Source organism: Dermacentor silvarum, chromosome 1 (genome assembly GCF_013339745.2).
Source record: "Dermacentor silvarum isolate Dsil-2018 chromosome 1, BIME_Dsil_1.4, whole genome shotgun sequence".
In the NCBI taxonomy this organism is placed as follows: Eukaryota; Metazoa; Arthropoda; class Arachnida; order Ixodida; family Ixodidae; genus Dermacentor; species Dermacentor silvarum.
The window spans coordinates 309,466,111-309,487,889 of NC_051154.1; the positions used below are offsets into that span (position 1 = coordinate 309,466,111).

The window sequence follows — 21,779 nt, forward strand, 5'->3', positions numbered from 1 at the left end:
TACTAGTTTATAGATGTTTTTAAATTTTGCTTTGGTGTATCCAGCTTATCACTCTAGCATTTTAGTAGCACTTAGAGAAAATGCAAGGCATCCATACATTTTTCATTATAAAAGTCACAGTAGAGCAGGAATTCGGTCCAGGTGTTGTACTCGGCCTAGGTGTGGCTGTACTGTGCACTGTGAACATCTCGTGTGGCTCTGTGTACATGATGGTCGTGCTCTTGTACTGTAGTACTGGGACATGATTTTCACTGCACATTTATTTTTTAGAGTTTATAGGTTGAAGATCCAGGATTGCCTGCTCCAAAAGCAGAAACCTGCTAAGAATGGTATTACTCCTGCAGTAAGAATACATGCGATTCACTGTTTGTTCCACCACATTGTACAACAGAAAGTGCAGCCATCATTTCATTCCATTCCCTACTGTACTATCATCATTTTAAAGCTAACGCATTTGTGTGCTGTGTCTTTTCAGTGTTTGCTATCTTGCTCAACAAGACCCAGGGAATGTCTTGGACGGATGCTTTGTTGGCGGCCATTCCTCAGCGAAAGGGTGCTAAGGCATTGGATCAAGAATCTGGTTCTTCATCTTCTTCACACAACAGTGACAATGATGAGCAGCAGGACTTATGAGAAAAGTTTCGGCAAACGAAATGAGACAGTTGTAATAAAGACATAAATTACCATCCGATGACAAAGGGCTTCAGAATACCAAGCTCAGTAGATGTCGTCAGGCTGTGGCTACTGCAGGTTCACAACTTTTCCTTGGCTCCACTCATGAAGTTCTGCACTGCGAGGCCATTTTATGCCTGTTACGGCAGAACTGGGTCAGTTCACTTTATGATGGAATAGACCATTTTTGATAGTTTGTTTGTTGTTTGTTTGAACCAAGGTGAAGGAATGCACTTTGAATGGAGTTATTCATAACAGACTGTTAGCTACAACAAGCAATATTTAACTAGGGAACCCCCAGTGGAACTCTTCAATTTGCACTTTATTAAGGATAAGAAACAGTTGTACCTTGAAGCATCAAGATTATAGGTTCAACCACAGACTTACTAATCTGAGGCTTCTATTCTGATCGCTTTGCTTTTCTTTTTTTCCTCTCTCGTGCTCATGGATTCAACTAGCTGAACACAGCTTACAATACAAAATAGAAATGTAGGCTAAACAGTCTGCAGCTTTGTTCTGAGGGGGCCCGAAAATATGTTACCCTAGAATTCTTTCCATGCAAAGGCAAATGAGGTTGTTATAATGCTGATTCCTACTATAATGCTTCTGAGAGAAGAAATCAAAATGTAATGGCCACAGCAGAAGTGTAGGATGGAGGCACCAAGTTTCTGTGTGGTGCACGACCACATACTGCAGGTAGCAGCAGACGTTTTTTACTTCTTGACCCTTACACTCACTGCTACTCCCGAGTATGTTCATCTTGCATTTTAAACACACGCCCTGCCTCTCCTGAATCAACTCGGCAAAAAATATATAGTCGAACCTCGTCGATAAGATCCTGTTTCATTCTATTTCTTGGCAGTAATGTTTGTGATTGAGAACACAAAAACTGATGTAATACAGTTGCGCTTCTCTTTTACCGTTTAATACATTCCCTGACATCACGATCTTTCAGCACCAGCATTCAGTACACCGCCAAACTGCGATCATATGATACGTTTTCCAGCTGCTAGATCCCATGTGAACAAGAAAAGGCACGATGCACATGCAGTCGAGAGCAGTAGGTGCCCGCCACGGCAGCTTCCCTGCAGTACATGCACTAAGTTTCCTCTTCCAGCACCAGCAAACCTCCTCGCGGGTCGTCGCTTGTCGCATTCACAGCTTTCCCCGCCAACCCTATTGCAATAAGCATCTTCACGCATCTGCTTCACAGTGCATGTGGCGTAGTGCCATTGGAAGCAATCTGCACGCTCTTAATAGGCAATAACCCAAACGTGCCGCCGTTCCCTGCTGCTGGCGGCGCAATCTGAGCGTCAGGTTTCACTCTGGCAGCATCATATTCTGCCGCTGCCCCCCCTGCTAAATTTTGTTTCCATTTCCTGTCGCCATCTTAAATACTATGCAAGAGGAAAATGACAACGCACGGATTGGGCCACTCGGGCCCCACTTGCTCGACGCGAGTTGGCGTATTGTGCCGCAATTATTCTTGCTGAGTGGGCACGTCAAAGTTCCTCTCCAATACGCCCTGCCTGAATATGCTGCTGTCCCTGGTAGAATTCAAGGAGCACAAACATAAGCATGCCAAAGCAGCAAAAACGACAAAACGTGTCTTGGCCTGCTCGAGCCCCACCAGCTCGTCGCGCGTCTGCACCTCGTGCTGCAACAATTCGCTCAGCACTTCGCATTACGTAGATTTCAACTGCAATTGAGTCCGCAAAATTTTTTAGCGACTTTGGAATGTACATTTTCCCAGTTAGTACATTTTTTCTTACGTTTTCTTCCAAAATGTATGAACGAGGTTCTACTGGATATATTACAGACCCGTTGTGCTATCCATGGAGAGGTCAGCTAAACACACAGATTTTACCTCTTCTTGTGCCTTAGCTTTTGTCCTAGTAGTTTGTGCTCCGAATTAGCCATGCTTTCATTCCAAGTCGTCCATTTTTCGCTTCTGATAAACACACATAGTTTGTAGATGAAATTTGTGGCCGCACAGCCTTGGCAAGCCAGCTTGGCAGGTCCATCCATGGTACGACAGTTGGTGAAATTTATGAACTGTTAATGAATTTGGACTTAGACAAAAGCAATGATAAGGTACCAGCTTCTATGTAGCATCAAGTGTCTGCTAAACCAACTCATGAAAAAAAAACCCTGGCACAGTCTGTAAAGGGTTAGAAGGTAGGCTTCAAGTTTTCCAGGGTTTAATTTTGCCAAGAAACAGGCTGACGTTTTTTTTTGTGTGTGTGTTCGCTTATTTTTCAGAGATCAATGTAGTCCTATTGTGCAGCCCACTGAAAATATAAAAAATAGGCAGTTCATTTATTGGTGGAGAATATAGCTTCAGAAGACTGCCATTGAGAGTTTGGCCTGGGCCGCGATTTTGTAGCGATGCCTTATGACTTATTCTATACTAGTCTTATCATCCACCGCTCACGGCCGGCTGATCCTGTTGATAATGCGAGCGGACCGTCGCTCCGACCACTGACAAAGCGCAATAAGTGCGAAAAGGCAATATTACCGGAAAGGCATCGCTCCAAATCACCGGCCCTGCAAAGCACATGCTTGGTCACATCACTTTCTGCGGCCTTTTATTGCATGGAGAAGCAGTGTACCACAAGACACACACAATAGGACATGAACAGGATGCACACCACCAGAAAAAAAGTTTTGTTAAAATATGCAGCCATTCTACTAACAGGTCCAAAAACACACATCAGTAGCTGCAAAAGGGAGAATAATGAGGCAAAATTTCTGAGACCATAACCTGAGCAAGGACATGTGCATTATGTCCTTCCTCAGGTTATGGTGCATGGCATACCTTGAGCTGTGCGCGACAAAATGTATTGTGCTGTTTGGGCAAAATCCCTGCCAAAAGCTGATTTTTGCACCGGCTAAATGGGTCACCAATGCTTCAGCAATGGGGACACTGTTTAAGTGCCCTTTGGCTTTTCACTTATGGGTGCATTCAGCTGGTCAAAATCGAGTGCTGGGAACACATTTGGCGAGTTCTTTCGGAGTGCTCAGAGGCACTCCCACCTTTGACTGCCAGTGTGACAGAATTCTGGCAGAGTTCTGCTCCTATTTGTTGGTGTGACGTCCCTAGTGGCAGCAGTAACTCAACGCCTGCTTACCTTGTTTGCTTACAGCAGAAGCACTGACGTGTTTCCTCTTTCGGCCTCCAATATACGATATGCAAAACCTGAAAGTGCACTTCTCCGTACACCTTCTTTGAAGCAACCAAGATGGTGGACCTCGGGCTAGAATCGTAATTGAATTAAAAATTAAAATTAAATTCTGGGAAAATTAAATTCTGAGGTTTTGCGTGCCAAAACCACAATTTGATTATGAGGCATGCTGTAGTGAGGGACTGCAGATTAATTTTGATCACCTGGGGTTTTTTTAATGTGCACCCCATGCATGGTACATGGGAATCATAACTGAAGTATCAACATGCAGGTCAGCGACACCATTCCTGCCACTGTCCGTTCCCTGCACCGTCCAAGGTTTCAAAATGCGTGTCTCAACTTTAACAGTGCTACTAGCAGGAACGCAGCCATCTTAGTTAGGGAAAGTTAGCTGTGGGAAAGTCTGCTTACAGACTTTTGCATATTGTCTAGTGCTCTGGCAAGTGGCTGCACATTCGGCTCGCCTCGCTTTCTCTGGCTCCGATCAAGAGTCGGCTCTGTATTGTTGCACTTTAAGTAGGAGCGCAGTAGGATGAGGGTGCGCATATAGTGAGTAGATTGTGTGTGTGGTTGCCCTTTCCACAAACAAACGTGTACATACACCACTAACTAAAAACAAGTAGCCAGACATTCTACGGAGAGTGCCTGTACAGCATACGATAGTTCAGTGCAATTATGATGTGATGCGCATGATATACACGTCTCCTAGAATTGCTGCGGGAATCCATCCTGGTGCACTGATGGTACTGAAAACCATTTGCTTCCTACAAGCTAAAAGCCATGGGATCTGCGCTCCGACGGGGACTTAATGCAGAAACGCTGGCATCCATGCTTTGGGTGCAGAACAGGCGGTTAGAATTAATCTAGAGCCACCCGCTGCCAAGTCTTTCATAGCCAGGTTGTGGTCCTGAGTAGTAAGACCTCTTACTTCTAATGAAGTAGTAATAAAAACTATTATTATTATTAGCTTGCCTACAGCTATAAGTGATAGGTTATGTCACCACATTAATGCATTCTCATTCTTTACATGAATATAATTATTATTATATTCGATTAAATAATGAGCATTTATTAATGTGGCAAGGTAACTTTTTGCTTAAAGGGGTCCTGACTCAATTTTTATTGAAGTAGAGAAATGCATTTCACGTTAAAACAGTCTATTTCAGAAATAGTTTGCCCCAATAATACTTCGATGCGTTCAGTAGAAGCCGGCAATGAAAGGTCACCTGTGCACCCCTTTGCAGTGCTCCCGCTCCTTCTTCAACGCCTTGCACTGCGAAGGCAGAGCGGGGTGGTGCCAACAACGCTCCACCTACTGAACGTCACCGTGGCGCGCAGTTCAGATTTGATCTTGGATGTTCGCATAGATGCCACTACCAATTTTGGCAATACGACGCACCAGACTCTGAGGCTATCTATCCCTCAGCTTACGGTTGAGTTCATGGTGTCTCTTTCCTTTGCTGTGCTACCGTGTATTAGATAGCTACGCACAACTATTCTCGAACCAAGTGACATGATTAGCACATTTCCTTTCGTACTACGACAATCACACAATTTCTGAGGGCCGAACAAACCATCTTCAAGTTCACTCGTGCGTAGGCAGCCATCGGCTAAGCGATGGATGCCGCACTCCGGACTCGCGTTGAAAGGATTCCTAACATAACGAGCTTCGACCATGATGGCGACACACCTCTAGGGTGGGCAACTTCAGAAGCAGGCGACATGCTGGTCAAATGTTGGTGCTCGGGCCTTGAGTCAGGTCACTCACAGATGCCAATAAGAACACGCTGTTCCAGGGATGTGATTGGTCGAGGCCGTTTTGGAGCAGCTTCTTGGAGCAACCAAAAGTGAGCTTTGGAGCAGAAGAGCGAGCTTTTGGAGCATCTAAATGCATATTTCCAAGTGGAAAAATTGTCTTTGAGAGAAGCAAGTGAGTTTACAGAAGGAGGAAGCCCAATTTAACGGGAAACGTGCACATTTTTACCAAGAATCATTTAGCTCAACATAAAGTTGTGGCCCTAAAACATGCGAATCCCATGCATGATGACAAAGTAATGACGATGGCATTATGGCATTGGGATGACAACTATATGAAGACAATGGTGTGACGAAAATTAGGTGAAGCTGGGATGACGATAATATGACCACTGCAGCATCACGATAGTAGTACGACTACAAACCTCTCTTAGCTTTCCAGTTTGCAGGAGGCTGGGCGCTAAAATGGCGGGAACTGTAGAAGTGCACATGGAGATGGAAATTTGGGGAACTTGACTAGGAAGAGCTTTAGGAGTATACAATGCTCGCTTGCTAAGTTACACCAGCCGAAAACAGCAAGATAGCAGCAGGTCATCGAAGAGAAACAAGCTCAGTAGCACGTGCAACGAGTTGCCCCCATTTAACAAAATTTTCAGCCGTCATGTACCCACTTGACCAAACCACAGGATAGTCACATCGCAAAAAGGCTTTGCTGCACCAGCAGTACGCTTTTCCATAGATTATTAAGAAAGTTGTCTGCTTTCACCTCTCAAAGCACCATTTCAGCAATGACCGGAGCCACTACATTCCAAGCGCGTGGCAGCCCAACTATTGCACCCACGTTTTACTTCCTCCATGTGCCCACACGACTTGTGCGTGTGATGAATGATGTCGCTTGTTAGATTAGTGTGTTTTTTAAAGTAGCAAAAAACACCTTTTGGAGCATCTTTGGAGCACATTATCGAAAATGTAGCAGGATGTAGCAGGATTGGCCCTTTGGAGCAATTGGAGCAGCAATTACATCACTGCTGTTCTCAGACAGCCGCAGCGAGCTCTGCGAGCGCACTCGTTGCGGCACCCCGCGGTATCCACGCTACACTGCAGACGCAGCTACATGCAACTGTAATGGCTATATATGTGCACGACAGGGCTGGAGTGTTCACTCGCGCTCATGTGCTCCAGTCTGGCCGTGCTAATTGGCGCAGACCAGCTTTGTCCTGCACGAGCTTGACCGACGGAGAGTAGCCACATCCAAAAAGCACATCTTGCACAATAGCTCAATATGAAGCGACATCTGCCAAGGCCAGGAGCGGCTAGGAGTGAGCATACTGGCAAGCTAGTTGAGGGTACAAAATTAATAGAAGTTAGTGAGACCCAGCGGCTATGACACTGATAAGCAGTGTGGCGAAAGTTTTATTCCTACGCGGGAGGGTGCAGCCGAGCATTAGCAAACGATTGTCGGCAATATAGTATGATAGTCGTACTTTCAGAAGTACGTAATCCCTATCGAAATTCGAGACACAGATTTTTGCTTACTTCAGTCTGTTTATTAAGCTGCGTCAATTAATACACGCAGTAACAGTAGGAAGAAGCGCACTGATCCAAACACCTGTGATTGATGGCTATTGGCCAATAACAGCCACGTATGGGCAGCGCCTCCTTGTAGCACTCAGCTTTATTACATCATGCTACTTGCACTGAATCCATTGCCAAGCCCAGCGTGACGAAAGCTGTGACGTCAAAATCACCGTGGCTTACTTGGGCGCATCCCGATTAGTTTCTATGGCTGTCGGGCAAGGTAGCATGGCGTCACGGATCGAAGTGCACCAGCCTTGTGCTATCTAGAAGGTGTTGGTATGGGTATCTGCTATTTAACGAAATGAGTTCGCGTTTTGGCGTCTCGTTCTCTAGCTCGGCCGTGGGTGCACATGGCTATCTACGCGGCTAAGCGCATATGCGGTCCATGAGCCGTACCTTATAATCTGCGGCAGCGGGTGCAAAAGTTGGGTGATCGGACATGGCTGGTCACTTCATGGGCGCTGTCTTCTCGTGACTGAGGTCGCGTAATCTCAAGTTTCAGAGACTCGTTCAAGTGAGAAGCAACATGAAGTGTTCACAGAAAGCATTTGTCGTGGAAATTGGCGTAGGAAGTATATTTATGACGTATTTAGAGATGTACAGAGGGAACTGCAGGGATACCTTTGACAAACAGTTTAGTTTGGCGTTGAAACAGGCGTAGGAAATGTATTTATGGTGTATGTAGGGACATGCAGAGGGAACTGCAGGGATATGTACGATGAACTGTTAAAAAGAACACGGCACACAGGGCCTGGCCCAGCGACATCCGGCGTAATAGAACAGCAAACCACTTTGCAAAGGTCACTCGTGGCTTGAGAGCCATATGCCAAACTCGTGGTTTGGTCTGCAATTAAATTTGAAATGCCGGATGTATACTTAACGGAAAATTTTGTTTGTGCGCAGATCAGCCCTTTCCTGCAGTTCTTCCTGTCCATATGTGCCTTTTAAACACCGTGGCAGTCGGAGGCTAACCGACCGCAGGTGCAATTAGCGCCGGTGACTTGCTTTTTTTTTTTTTTTTCGTACGTGATGATCTCGCGCACCTGCGGAAGGTGACTTTAACATATTGGAAAACCTCATACTGGACGAGACGATGTCATGATTGAAGACACTATTATGGATACAGCGGTGGATGAAAGGGGTCATGAGAAGAAATGACCCCCAGAATTGAGTCTGGTTGCTCATGTTTGTTTTTCATGTGTTTTGTGGAACAGAAGAACGCAAGAAATCCAAATGCAGAACTGTACGTAAGTAACCAAGAACTAGTCCTGACGGATGATTGACGGATGACGGAGTTGTTAAAAATAATGCTGTACGATATCGTAGAATTACGAGGACGTGAAATTACGAGGAAAGACGGAGTTTGTGAAATGACTAGATTCTATGAACACATCAGACACTCGGACATTGCAGTAGGTGGTGTCACAGAGAATTGCAGGTTGATTCGGCGGCGTAATTGAAAGACGGGAGCTATATCGGAAGGAAGAAAAAAATTCTAGCGACACGAGTAGTTACGGTGGCGAGACCGAGGAATGGTAAAGCATGCACGAAAAACGTGGACGAAATTAAGGAAGACATAAGATATACACAGGCGTCATGTATTTCGCGCTGCTATTGTTTCTAATGAACAATTAGCCTAAGCATCCATCCGAGACAGATGAATACGTTAAAAGCTAGGCGACTCTCAACAAAGGCGCTGCATCTCTCTCTCTCTCACGTTAAACCCAATTAACAGTAACATTCAAGAAGTTGTGGAAGTACGACTCATCAAAAGCGACGACCCAACGTCTAAACGTCCGTGGTTTTATTAGAGAATGACAGAAGAAGGTTAGCTAAACTATTGTTTCAGTGTAAGACGGTTGCGCGCGAAGTATGATCGAGTAAACAACGCAGCGCGCACTCGGACCCCTGAATTCACTTTGACAGCTCTAGCATTCTTCCCGCATACTAAGCCACCTTTCACAGTCATTCAGCAATAACGCGCATAGCGTACCGATTTTTTTTATTTCTTTTTTCCTATGCAGCATGTGAAGCAAGTCGAGGGTCAAGGGCGCAATCAGCACCATGGTCAAGGACACAGGGCAAGGGTCGCTTGCATGGTCGCGTGGATGCAGATAGTCGAGCATTTAGTGAATCAACTTCCCGCCACTATCGCCACTATTCTACTACGTCCTGCCTGCTAGGATGCGACTCCAGCGGAGGGCGCTACCGATTAACCCGGCGTCAGCACCTTAAAATGTCCCAGTTTCGGTTCGACAGGCGACGAGCGAAAAAAGACAGAAACTAAATGCGAGCTCGGTGTTTCTGACTGAGGCTAGAGTGCAGAACGTTGCCGAATTTTGGTATAATGTGCTCCAATTTTGCGCCAACAACCGCAGGTCTGCAAGTGTATTCAGAAGTACCGAGGCAGACGCGCAATAAATACTGCAGAAAATAACAATAATAAAAGAAACAGGCGTGCAAAAATAAAAAGATCGTTTACCAAATTGCATTTATTCGTTAGATTAGTCCAGCCAACTCTAAAAGCTACGCTCCTACCTTCGTAGTCGTTACCTGATTTCTCAGCTTTGCGTCACCATTGTAACGGTGGCAGGTGGCCCAAGCAAACACAAATCACCGCAGCCGACCTGCTCAATTGTTCTATCAAAGAGCAGTGTATTCACTACGTGCACCTCCTGCTGTTCGCACTCGCACATGTCAAAGCACCTCGATCTTGTTTTGGTTATCAGCTTGTTTTTAGTTCGTCCAGTCGCCGATTCGCTAAAAAACGCTAGTTGTAATCCTAACGGTGACGATGGCGATTGACTTCCATGTTTCGCCCAATGCAGGAACGTCAAAAGCGCTGTTGTAAATCGGGTGAAACACACTCTGACAACGACAGATCCACTTGGTGCAGTTTCATCACCTGTTCATAATGCAACGAAAGTTAGCTATGCTATAGCTATGCCAAATATCCAAATGCCACTTGAAGGAATTGCAAAGCAGGCATATGTCGCCAGGTGAGTTTCGCAGTAATTCTACCTCAAAACGCGAAACCTTTATTTGTAATTTTTACTAATCATTGATGAGCAAAAAATAATAATAATAAACGTCGTTTCGCACTAGAGCGTTTTGAACAATGTTTTGTTCATTTTGACGGGTTTTGTTTTGGTGCGCCAGGTGCGCCTGCCGGCTAGGTACTGCGCGCGAAATTCGTCTGCCAGCCGGGCTTCATGCGGAATGACGTCGTTTAGCGTTGCATATATTTGCTTTACGATAACGTTTCTTTCTTATAAGGTCATTATTGTGAGAAACAGTTTTAGACAGTTTGGGAAAAAAATTTCCCAAACTGCATAACTTCTACAGAATGTCTTTTGTACGCGGACGACACCACTGTTTACGCTTCCCATAACGACATATGTTCGCTAACTGAGCGTTTAAATGATGAAATAATATCTGTAGTGGGTGCAAAAAAAATGCTAATTAACCCTCAGAAAACGAAGCTTATGGTTTTTAGTTCACACAATAAACCTCGCCTTAACCTTCCACCACTGTACATAGCTTCTCACCCAATATTGCCACCTAATGAGTGCTTATTTTTAGGTGTTCAGTTAGACTCCTTTTTAAAGTTTAATTTGCATGTCAGCTTCATAAAAAAGAAAGCCACTTATGGTATCAGGGTGCTTTTAAAGGTCAGACACTACTTTCAAAAGCACACTCTCCTGACATTGTATTATGTCTTTATTTATAGGCATTTAAACTACTGTATCAGTTCTTAGGGTCTCGCATATCGCTGTCATGCAGCATATCCACAATAACGCTGTCCGCTACATATAACGCTCGTGTTACCCCCATATTAACTGAGTTAAATCTCCTCACAATAAATAAAATTATCTGGTACAACTACAGCATCGTTATTTACCGCCTGCTTAAAAACCCACAATTACATTATATCATTGGCCGGAATAGCCTTGCTAATCCTAACACTACCAGGTTCTCTTTACAAAATAACCTTTTACTTCCAAAATCACGCAGCAACTATGGCCAACTAACTGTCGGTTTTGCTAGTGTGAAAATGTGGAATAACTTACCTGCTCACGTGAAATCCTCACCTACATTATCGTCATACCAACGTTCACTGAGAGCTTATATTAGTACCTTGTAAACTGCATCTCTTCTTTGATGTATTTTTTATGTTGCTTATTATGTACATTTTTTATGTTCTAATGTGTTGCCATAGGTTGTATTGCTTTAACACTGTAGAAATTGTTTATTTTTTATTTATATTTGTTTAGCTTTTTATTTATATATTATTATGTAACTAAGAACAAGAGGTCCCGCTGCAGTTTCTAACTGTGGGACCTCTTTTTGTATAACTGCATATACAGGGTGTTTCAGCGAACACTTTCAAAAATTCTTAAAGGTTGCCTGTGGCAGATAGCGCAATTCGAGTTCATGAGCTGGTCTACTCGAAGAGGTGGACATTACTTGCACAAGAAATTGCAATGCATAATGGAATAGTGAACAAAAATGCACTAATTAAGTTTTCAACTAATTACCTGATGGCCCATATTGTAATTTACAAATTGTAGCCGTGGAGTTGGCAAGGCGCATCCACTTGGAAATAATTCTCAAGATGACACACAGTTTTGAGATATCAATTCCCGAACTTTCCGGGGAAATGCATTGGCGTTCTAGTTAATCTTGTGCTTCAATGCATAAAGCGACGTTTTGTTAAGAAACTAACTGGAACGCCAATGCATTTCTCCGGAAAGTTCGGGAATTTATATTTCAAAACTGGTGTCATCCTGAGAATTATTTCCAAGTGGATCCGCCTTGCCAACTCCACGGCTACAATTTGTAAATTACAATATGGGCCATCAGGTAATTAGTTGAAAACTTAATTAGTACATTTTGGTTAATTATTCAATTATGCATAGCAATTTCTTGTGTAGACCAGCTCTTCGAGTAGACCAGCTCATCAACTGGAATTGCCCTATCTGCCACAGGCAACCTTAAATACATTTGGAAAGTGTTCGCTGAAACACCCTGTATGTACCACTAATGAAGCAATAAACTTGAATCTGAACTCCATGTCGTGGGGGATCCCGATCGATACTAGTGCCCTGGCACCAAGGACACTTGATACGATAAACCTCAAACTATATACAGTATAGTTCGCAGATTCGCTTCACGATGCCCGTAGCGACATCGCTTGCGGTATCAGCGGTCGTCTGTTATATTTCATGCGTGTGGTTGAGTAGTCTTTAGCGATCTGAAAGGGCCGACGGCGGAATTGATGGTAGGCCCAGTATTAAAAGGCCCCGTCGCAAAGTGCCTCAAGCGGTCAGTCGCGCGGCAATGTTGCGTGTATTCGCGGGCGTCTTTCACGCTTGGAAAAAAGAAAAAAAAAAAACACAAAAACACACAAAAACATGTAGCTCGTATTGAGCAACAGAAAGCTGTATCGGGAGTTTTTCATGTTGCTCTTCAATTTGCTCATACACACTTTTCATCTAATTATAATATTTGAGAAGTTGAGTAATTAATTCAGACTAATTATGTAATTAGGCGGAATGCAAAAAATAACCTGAGTATCTCCATGCGACGGCAAACAACATTACCTTGGTTCGGTCTAGCTATGTGGCATTTGCATATTTTTAAATTTTGGTGCATGATAGTTGGGACACCCTGTATACGTACAGGGTGATCATTTTTAAGTTTTGTGGAATTCGTAAAAGGAGCCTGTTGCAGATAACATAATTCTAGTCCTTGACCTGGGTTATTCAGAGAGGCGGACATTACTTACACGACAAATCGAAACACATATTCAACTAATTAACAAAAATTCACTAATTATATTTTGAATTAATTGCTTTACGGCAACCGCCGTGGTTGCTTAGTGGCTATGGTATATGGCTGCTAAGCACGAGGTCGCGGGATCAAATCCCGGCCACGGCGGCCGCATTTCGATGGGGACGAAATGCGAAAACACCCGTGTACTCAGATTTAGGTGCACGCTAAAGAACCCCAGGAGGTCCCAATTATTCCGGAGTTCCCCACTACGGCGTGCCTCATAATCAGATCGTGGTTTTGGCACGTAAAACCCCATAATCTAAATTACCTTTCGGCACATATTGCAATTTACGAATTGTAGCCGGCGAGCTTACAAGGCGTATCCACTTGGAATTAATTTCCAGAATGACGTCAGTTTGGAGATTTGCGCCATCAAACTAGCCGTAGAAATCCACTGTTTGTTCCACTCACTTTTTGCCAAAACACTTTTTTGCGCATTGAAGTACAACAGCAAATGCAACGCCCATATGTATTTCGTTATTTCGTTCCACACTTTGGGAAATAATATCTCGAAACTAGCGTCATCCTGCAAGTTCATTTCAAGTGATACGTCTTGCAAGCTGACCGTCTACAATTCGTAAATTGCAATATGTGCCGTGAAGTAATTAACAAGTTAATTAGTGAATTTTTGTCAATGTCCGTCTCTTCGAATAATCCACCTCAAGGACAATAATTATGCTATCTGCCACAGATGATGTTTAAAAATTCCATGTACTAAAACAAAAAATGGTAATAGTGTTTCTATTTCACAATTTATTAGTTCGTTCTTGGCAATCGCCGTCAATAACAGCCTAATTATGATGACATTAAGACATACGCCACTCCTATAGTTTAATGACACGCTGGCGCTTCAGCTGATGTGAGTCGCAAGCTCGCCTCAGCCTTTTCAAAAGAAAAATAACTGCTGGCGTAGCGGTCGAAATGCCGGACGCTGAAGAAATTCGAACATTCGCGCCAAGCAGCCCAAGATGTTGACGTCACTGCCATTTCCGGTTGTGACGTCACTTTTTTTTTTTTATTTAGTCGTCTGTTATAACGCAATCGATAAAGGCTGATGCACACTACGCCGACATGAGAACGATTGTGGTCTGCCGACTGATGACGCGACGCATCCGACGTGCGGCGCCGCATGCTCCGGCATGCGGCATACGACGATTCGGGGCACACGGGACGGGCATCCGAACGAGCGAGCGGCGCCTAAGCTCCGCCCAGATCTTGCGCCCCAGCTTGTACTACTTGTACGCTCGTAAGACTTCATATCCTCGTCGAGAAATACAAAATAAACAACGTTGCGCAATGCGGCTTCGCTTTACGCGAACACTGTCACTAAAATTACGTCTTTGCGAGCGACAAAACACTTCGCAGCGGTGTTTTCTATTGAAGGCCCCGCCGACAGCCAGCGATGGGGCAGGTAGGCCTAGCTCGGCGGACGCCACGGCCGACGGCTCTTGCGATCCAGTCCGAGCTCGTCGAAGTGCACTTATTTTTGCCAACACGATTAACACTGTACACGTAGGTTACCCGCAATTAAATACACTTGGATTACTCGGCGCCGTCGATGCGAAGGCAAGCGTGCAAGCTAAGCGAGTAGCCTCGCTCAGACAGTCAGTGTGTGCTGTCTACCTGCGAAATGCGGTCGCATCGCGGCTCCCGGCCGATCTCTCAAGTAGCTGAGTGCTAGCACTAGGCGCTGCTTTGCAGAACAGGCACAGGTTCGAGGTAATTTTACCGAACTGGTAACTATTTCGTGTCAGCAATGCTGTTGCAGCCGCCATGAGGGAGAAAAAAAAAAAGGCGGCGAGAAACCGGCCCGCCGGCGCCGCCTCTCTGGAGGGAACGTCAGAGAACGTCATATGCCAGGCGCGCTGTCATTGGCTGCGGCCAAACGACGGTGAGGTTGTCGGACGCGTCGGACGATGAAAATCTGTCCAGTTTGTCGCACGCCGGGCATCCGATCCGGCGCCTCAGCACGGCACAGTTCCGGCTGCCGTACCGGCGCGTCGGACGCCGGATCGGACACGGAATCGGACCGTGTGTCTCCCGCACACTTCGCTCCGTCTGCAACGTGCCGCACGAGACAGATTGTCTGCGCCAGCCAATATATCGCCAAATGAAGCGCTCACATATCGCATTAGGGAGTATCGTAATCGTCGGTATTTTTTAACACGAAAGTGTTTTATGCCGGGGTCCACCAAGACTTCACTGACGTATTTCCGTCACGGAAATACGTCAGTGAAGCTGACGTATTTCCGTCATATTTCATAATTCGTATTTCCGTATTGTAAGCTGACGTATTTCCGTCACGGAAATACGCCAGCTTACAATGTACACGAACATAATACAAAGAAAGAAACCAGAAGAAAAAGTTCCACAAACATGCAAAATTTGGAAATCGAACCCACGACCTCTCGGTCCGCGACGATAGATCGCCGAGCGTTTAACCCATTGCGCCACAAACGCATTTGCAGAGAGCTACACAGACGCGCCTTATATATCTAACACTCCTCCGTGTACCCGCGCTCTTGCTCGGGGCGGTGCCGCCGCCTACGAGCAGAAAAGAGAAGTACTGCATTATGACACTAACGCGCACCGACAGTGAACGCTTCGGTGGTCTCAGCACTACGACGCCTCGATGCCAGCATTCGAAGGGACGCTGGCATCAAGAAGCACTACCAACAAAGGTGGTGGCGTTCACCGTACTAGGTGGCGTTCACCGTACTCAGCACAGCGGAGCGTGGCCTCCGCAATTAGCTCTGAAAATGTTTCTGAAGTTGATCGCGGAGGCTGCAATTACGACGCGCTGTACGCGCTGATTTGACTCGGTAACGATTCAGTTACGTGCTTTGTCTTGCGCGTTGTATTAGTGTGTCAGTTACGTGCTTCGTCTTTCGCGTTGTGCTAGCGTGTGCAGCGTAGTGCAGCTTCCATATGCACGACGGTTGCTCATGGTCATCGACGTTGGTAGTCGTGATGGAGGAGACGTGCCACCAGGCGTCAGCGTGGGTGCATCAACGCCTAAGGGCGCTTTAGCCACAAAACACCAATAGACATTATATATCAATGTGCAATAAACATTACACTACTTTTACACGTTTCACTTTCGTGTTCTATACCGATTCCTATATAAGAGGGATCAACCACATTTTTTTTTAATCCGAGCTTTCTATATATGTCTCACTGATTCATCCGTGAGCGCCGAAAACGCACTGCAGGGAAGCCAACTTACACAATGGAACTATCTGCGCACACAATAGAACAACGGCACACGACATACGTATCGTAGAACACTGCAGTTTACATTCGCAGTTGTACCGATAAGAACAATGGGAAGTGCAACGCCACGCTACCCAGACGAACTGTATACGAGGGGCGTTCATAAAGTTCGTATTATCAGTGCGACACATTTAGAAAAGGCGTGCACAATATACATCAAAATGAGTGTGCGTCTGTGTAGTTTTAGGGTAATATAAAATTAATGTTCTTTATAATACCGCGCACCGCCGCTAGGGGGCCAAAACAAAAATGGCAGCACCCATCAGGAAAGTCGAAGCACGTGCAGTGATCCGCTTTCTGTATTTGAAGGAACAAGATGCCAAGACGATTCACGCCGAGCTGGTGGCGGTGTACGGTGACAATGCCCCAGCCTATGACACTGTTGTCAAATAGCGCAGACGATTTCAGTGCGGTCAAACAAGCCTGGACGACGCCAAACGGAGTGGCCACCCTTCGCTCGATGGTGAACCACAAGTTGCTGCTCAAGTAGAGGCTCTCGTACTCGCTGACCGGTGGATAACTGTTGAAAAATTAGTAGCACAGGTTAACATGAGGGCAGGCTGTGTGCACAACATACTTCACAACAACCTGCATATGACGAAAGTTGCCGCGCGCTGGGTTCCGTGTTTCCTGACGCCAGTGCAAAAAGACTTGCGGAAGGAAGCAGCCGCAAAAATGTTGAAGCTTTGTGAGAGTGACCCTGACGACTTTTTTGAACGCCTGATAACCATGGATGAGTCTTGGGTGCACAGTTATGACCCTGAAACTAAACTTCAAAGCAAACAATGGAAGCACGGAAACTCACCCGCGCCAAAAAATGCCAAGGTTGTGCCGTCATCAGGCAAGGTCATACTGAGCCTCTTCTGGAACTACCGTGGTGCTCTTCTCACAGATTATGCCAGCAAAGGCGAAACTATTACAGCAAAGTACTATTGCGAGCTTCTCACCTAATTGCGAGGTGCTATCAAGGAGAAGCGCTAGAGGAAAGCTCGCGAAAGGCGTGCGTCTGCTTCAAGACAATGCACCTGCTCACTCAGCGCATGTGACGGCGACGCATTCAGCCTCCTTAGGCTACGAAATTTTGCCTCACCCGCCATATTCACCTGACCTCGCACTAAGTGACTTCTTCCTCTTCCCTCGCATGAAGAGCACACTGCGCGGGAAACATTTTCGGGACGATGAAGAAGTCATCGTTCAAGTCGAGCTCTTCCATACCACTGGACTGCGGCAGCTCATGCATCGTTGGCAGAAGTGCGTGACTTTGGGAGGAGATTTAAGTAGAGAAAGAACAAACTTCTAATAAAATTTCGTGTCTTTGTCTCTCTTTTTTCATGCCAATAATACGAACTTTATGAACGCCCCTCGTATATCTGCATTGCATTACGTGCGTCACGCAATGCATTCCCGGCCGTCACCATGGGGAGGCCGCGGGTGCAGCGCACTGCAGAAGAGGATGCCTTACGCGAGCGCGATCGTGCCCGTAATGCCGATCCCGTGTATCAGCAACGGCAGAGCCTCCGACCGCCTACCACAGTGATCACAGGGCAATACTGTGCAAGTGTAGAGTCGTCTGTGAAAGTGTGAATGTGTGCGTGTAATCAACGGCTACGTGATCTAAGATAAAGGCTATGCAACTTAGCGAAATGGGTCTTCATTCAACTTCGAAGTCAAAAACATACAATCCTGAACAAGCAATCAAATCACATATGCATCGCATCGGGTCGCTGAGAATTTCTTGGGCTCGTTGCGTAGTCCGTTGGCTTTGGACTTTGATTGAGTTTGCATGGGAGAAAGCTGGGAGAAAGTTCTAGTACACTCAAGAGTAGAGTGTACTAGACCGTATTCTAGAGAAAGCATCACGGCCGTCATCTTGCATGTAGTTCAGATTCTCCCACCAGGCGACGCCACTCAGTCATGTTTGGATTAAAGTCCCTCCATACGCGGCGGTGGCGCGTGGATGGAGGGGCTTCAGTTTGGATCATGGAGGAAGTCCTCCATGGTTTGGATGGATGACTACGGGAGGCGATCGACGAACGAAAGAAAGCATCACGAGAACACAGGCAGGCAAAAAATGCACAGTTGCCGGAGGATGAAATGGACAGAAAATGGGAAATCTACCGCGGGCAAAAAAAAAAAAAAAAATGGTTCAAATATTAATAGAAGCAAAGATTAAGGTGAAAGTGAACGTTGGTTGTCAGAAATACAGGGGCGTAGCCAGTGGGGGGGGGGGGGGTTCAACCCCCCCCCCCACTTACCCAACCTTGGTTTTCGTCGCTTCGCGCTGACATAATTCAGGAAACCGGTGCTACTACCACAATTTCATTCCTGGGCGCTTTCGTTTGGGTTGGTAATTTACAGCGAATCATGTCTGCATGTGGAAAAAACTGTCACGGTGTTTGTCAAGGCTTTGACACTCTGTGAAGTTTTGGGCGAGAATGTGGTGGCCGCATTCTGAAGCAACAAATGCGCAACAAATGAAGCAACAAATGCGGCAGCCGCATTTTAGATGATTTTTTCGCCATGGCAAAGCGGAAACGCGGCAGAAAGTCGTTCTGCTTCACTGGAAGCTACACTAGCATGTAAACAACCGGTCGTAAAATTGAACATGGCACCAGAAGTGTAGGCTGTAATGCTGATCGACGCGATCAAGAACCAGCCCTTGCTCTACGACAAGAGTGGCACTAAAACGTACTGTCTGCAACACTCGCGATAGTATTCAACGTCGCGCGACCGGAGGGGCGGCAACGAAGCCTTGGCGTGACCCAACTTCTCGCGCTTTTGCAAGGCCAGGCGAACCCACCACACCGTTTCCGAGGTGTTCGCGTCTTCCGTTTATTCATTGTCCATTTCTAGAAAACAAGTAGGTAGAAGTATAAAAGCCATTTCTTCTTCCACTTCTATGGCAGACAATAGTTAGGCAGATTCTTCGTTGGCGCTCCATAATTCTCCTCGCACGTGTACGGTATGTTGCAGAAGTCGCGGGGTGCTTTTATCGTCGCGACGATAGATTGGGAGCGTAGGTCTCACGTAGGACGCGCAGGCTTTGGCGAGCCCCAACACAAGGGCCAGCCCGGGTTTTAACTGTGGTGTTCCCGTTGCCCCTTTGGTGTCCTGGAGGCGCCGACAATACGAAATGATGAAATGTTATTACAACTTGTAAATAAAAGCTATTAAAGAAATATTATCACGCCTAGGCACCAACCTGTGACTCAGCGCTACCGCGCCCGTGTGCGGAGAATTACGGAACGCCAACGAGGAAATTACCGAAGGTCGCAGATGACACGCGAAGTTGCGTAAAATGATCACTTTTGATGACGGTACGTGGGTCAAAGAATGAACATACCGCTCGAAATAATGCAATAATGAGCGCCACCACGCCGACAAACGTACGCAGACTAGATGGATCTGGACGAAAACGGCAGCGGCGGCCGCGGCGGTAGCAAAACAAATGTGAACAACTTGGACAGGCGCGGAAAAAATTTTCCGGCCGCTTTGGCCTTTCCGGCCGCTTTGGCCTTTCCGGCCGCTTTGGCCTTTCCGCCCGCTTGCCGCTACCCAAGTGTGAACGTAGGCTTAGTCTGCGCGAGAAACGTCTCTTGTTTGCGATTGCGCCCCTACGGAAGGCTGGTTGTGTTGTTGAATCCCAAACCAGCAATTACGGAAGGCTGGTAGTTGCTATTTTGTTGTGGAATCCCAAACCAGCAATGTACACACGAAGGGGTTGATGACAGCAGTGAAATTCCACCGACTCGCAATAGAATGCACGAAACAACAGCCGACAAGCATGGATTACTGCTGTGCGCAGTACAGCGTAAGTAAACTCTTGTTGCAGGCGCTGACAGTTCTCGTCGGAGTTCACGCGTCCTGATAAATTGATTATGTGCACTATGCACTGAACAAGACCGGAGTTCATTCCTGCATCACTAGTACACCAATCAGTCGAGATTCTGTGAGGTACAAGGCCGCTTCCTGTTAGCACCGACGTAAGTGAAGCCGAAATGAGTTGCACGCACTACTTAAAATGTGTACACATGCCCTATCTATGCTGTGCGGGGAAATATTCTATACAATTCTGAATCTGTTGACGTAAAGGCAAATGACGGCTGCACGCTTGCACACAGCGCGGAAGACACAGCGGCCCAGGCATTTGCCGCAAGAAATGCAACCCTCTCGTATGAGGGAGCAGGGCGACGAAAGCTTCGAAAAAAAAAAAAATCCTTACGCGTTTTTGCGCGTATTTAAGTTTTCTAGCGCAAAGACGCAGCGAACAAGCTATTGCCATGGGAGTAGGTATAGCCTGGTCACACGTGCATTTTCACGCGTATAGCCGTCCTTGACTTGTGAAACGCACTTCGCCCCGACGAGGACGACGCCATCTACGCTTAACTGAAATTAACAATTAATGATGTCTTCTCCGATCGCACGGGTCGTCTCAATGATGCGTTTTCGAAGACTGGTCCATTCAGTGGCGCGATGAGAGACCGTTGCTCCAAACGCCCATTGCACCTGTCGTACTTACTGTATTTAATGAGCTTACTTTTTACTTCATTTCTTCACAAGGACACGCACACGCGAGGGGGGGGGGGGGGGGGGGCGGTTCCATCCCTATTGCAAAAATCAGCGTCTTCCAGTGCCTTCCAGTGTGAAACCAGCGCGTTTTTTAACACTGGGTGGCACTGGGGACGCTGGCGCACGCTGGGAGTCACTGGGAGTCACTGTGACACTGGTGATATCGCTGGAGAAGTGTTGGGTCACACTGGGCGAGACGCTGGTTTCACTGCTATGACGCTGGGGCGCACTGGTGTGCGCTGTACACGCGTTGGAGTTCGCTGGCTCGCACTGGAGACTGCGCTGGTTTCGTTTGTGCCGCACTGCCGGAGTATAGGCGCTGTTGAATATTAAATGCTTGATACAATTTTATGGCCATCTCCTGTCCAAAAAACAGACTCCTGTACTAAATATAGCGCTATAAGTTGGGATCATAAATGTCTATTTCGTGTCGGCGGAGCTGCAGCTTGGAATAAAGGTGCATGCATATGCGACACTTGAGATCACTTTCGCTTTTTACATTTCCCTTTTGACTGTGCGGATAGCTGTATTCGTGAACGAAATTACGCAAACGCAGATAACGCCTCGTTTTCTAGTAGTTTGCACGCAATCGATGACTGCGAGTTGTCGCAGTGTTGTACAGTCGACACGAAACCGAGCAGCCGTTCAGCCGCGTTCGAACGGAGCTCAGAAAGCCTGCCGCTGATTGATATTATCGCACCGACAACAAAGCTGCGATGATTCGTGCGCTTCCACTTTCCCTGCTGTACTAAAAATAATAGTTAAAAGGTTCTGAATCACAAACATTGTCGCATCCACCCGGTACCCACACCGAGATCGTTCGCTTCAACCGAAGGTTAAGCCTACCGTACGTGCCCGCCGAGTTCGTCTACAATCTATCGGCCCGTCTGGGCTGAGGAATCAAGAAGTCTA

General features: G+C 46.3%; 1 protein-coding gene across 1 annotated transcript in view; it reads left to right on the top strand.

Annotated features, from left to right (window-relative positions):
- LOC119437294 (tRNA methyltransferase 10 homolog A-like) overlaps positions 1–698 on the top strand; it is a 41,956-nt gene extending 41,258 nt beyond the window's left edge. Inside the window, exon 7 of the mRNA XM_037704351.2 lies at positions 476–698. Coding sequence (XP_037560279.1) covers positions 476–633 — 158 coding nt within the window. The 3' untranslated portion in view covers positions 634–698. The remainder of the gene's footprint in view (positions 1–475) is intronic.
- The last annotated feature ends 21,081 nt before the right edge of the window (positions 699–21,779 follow it).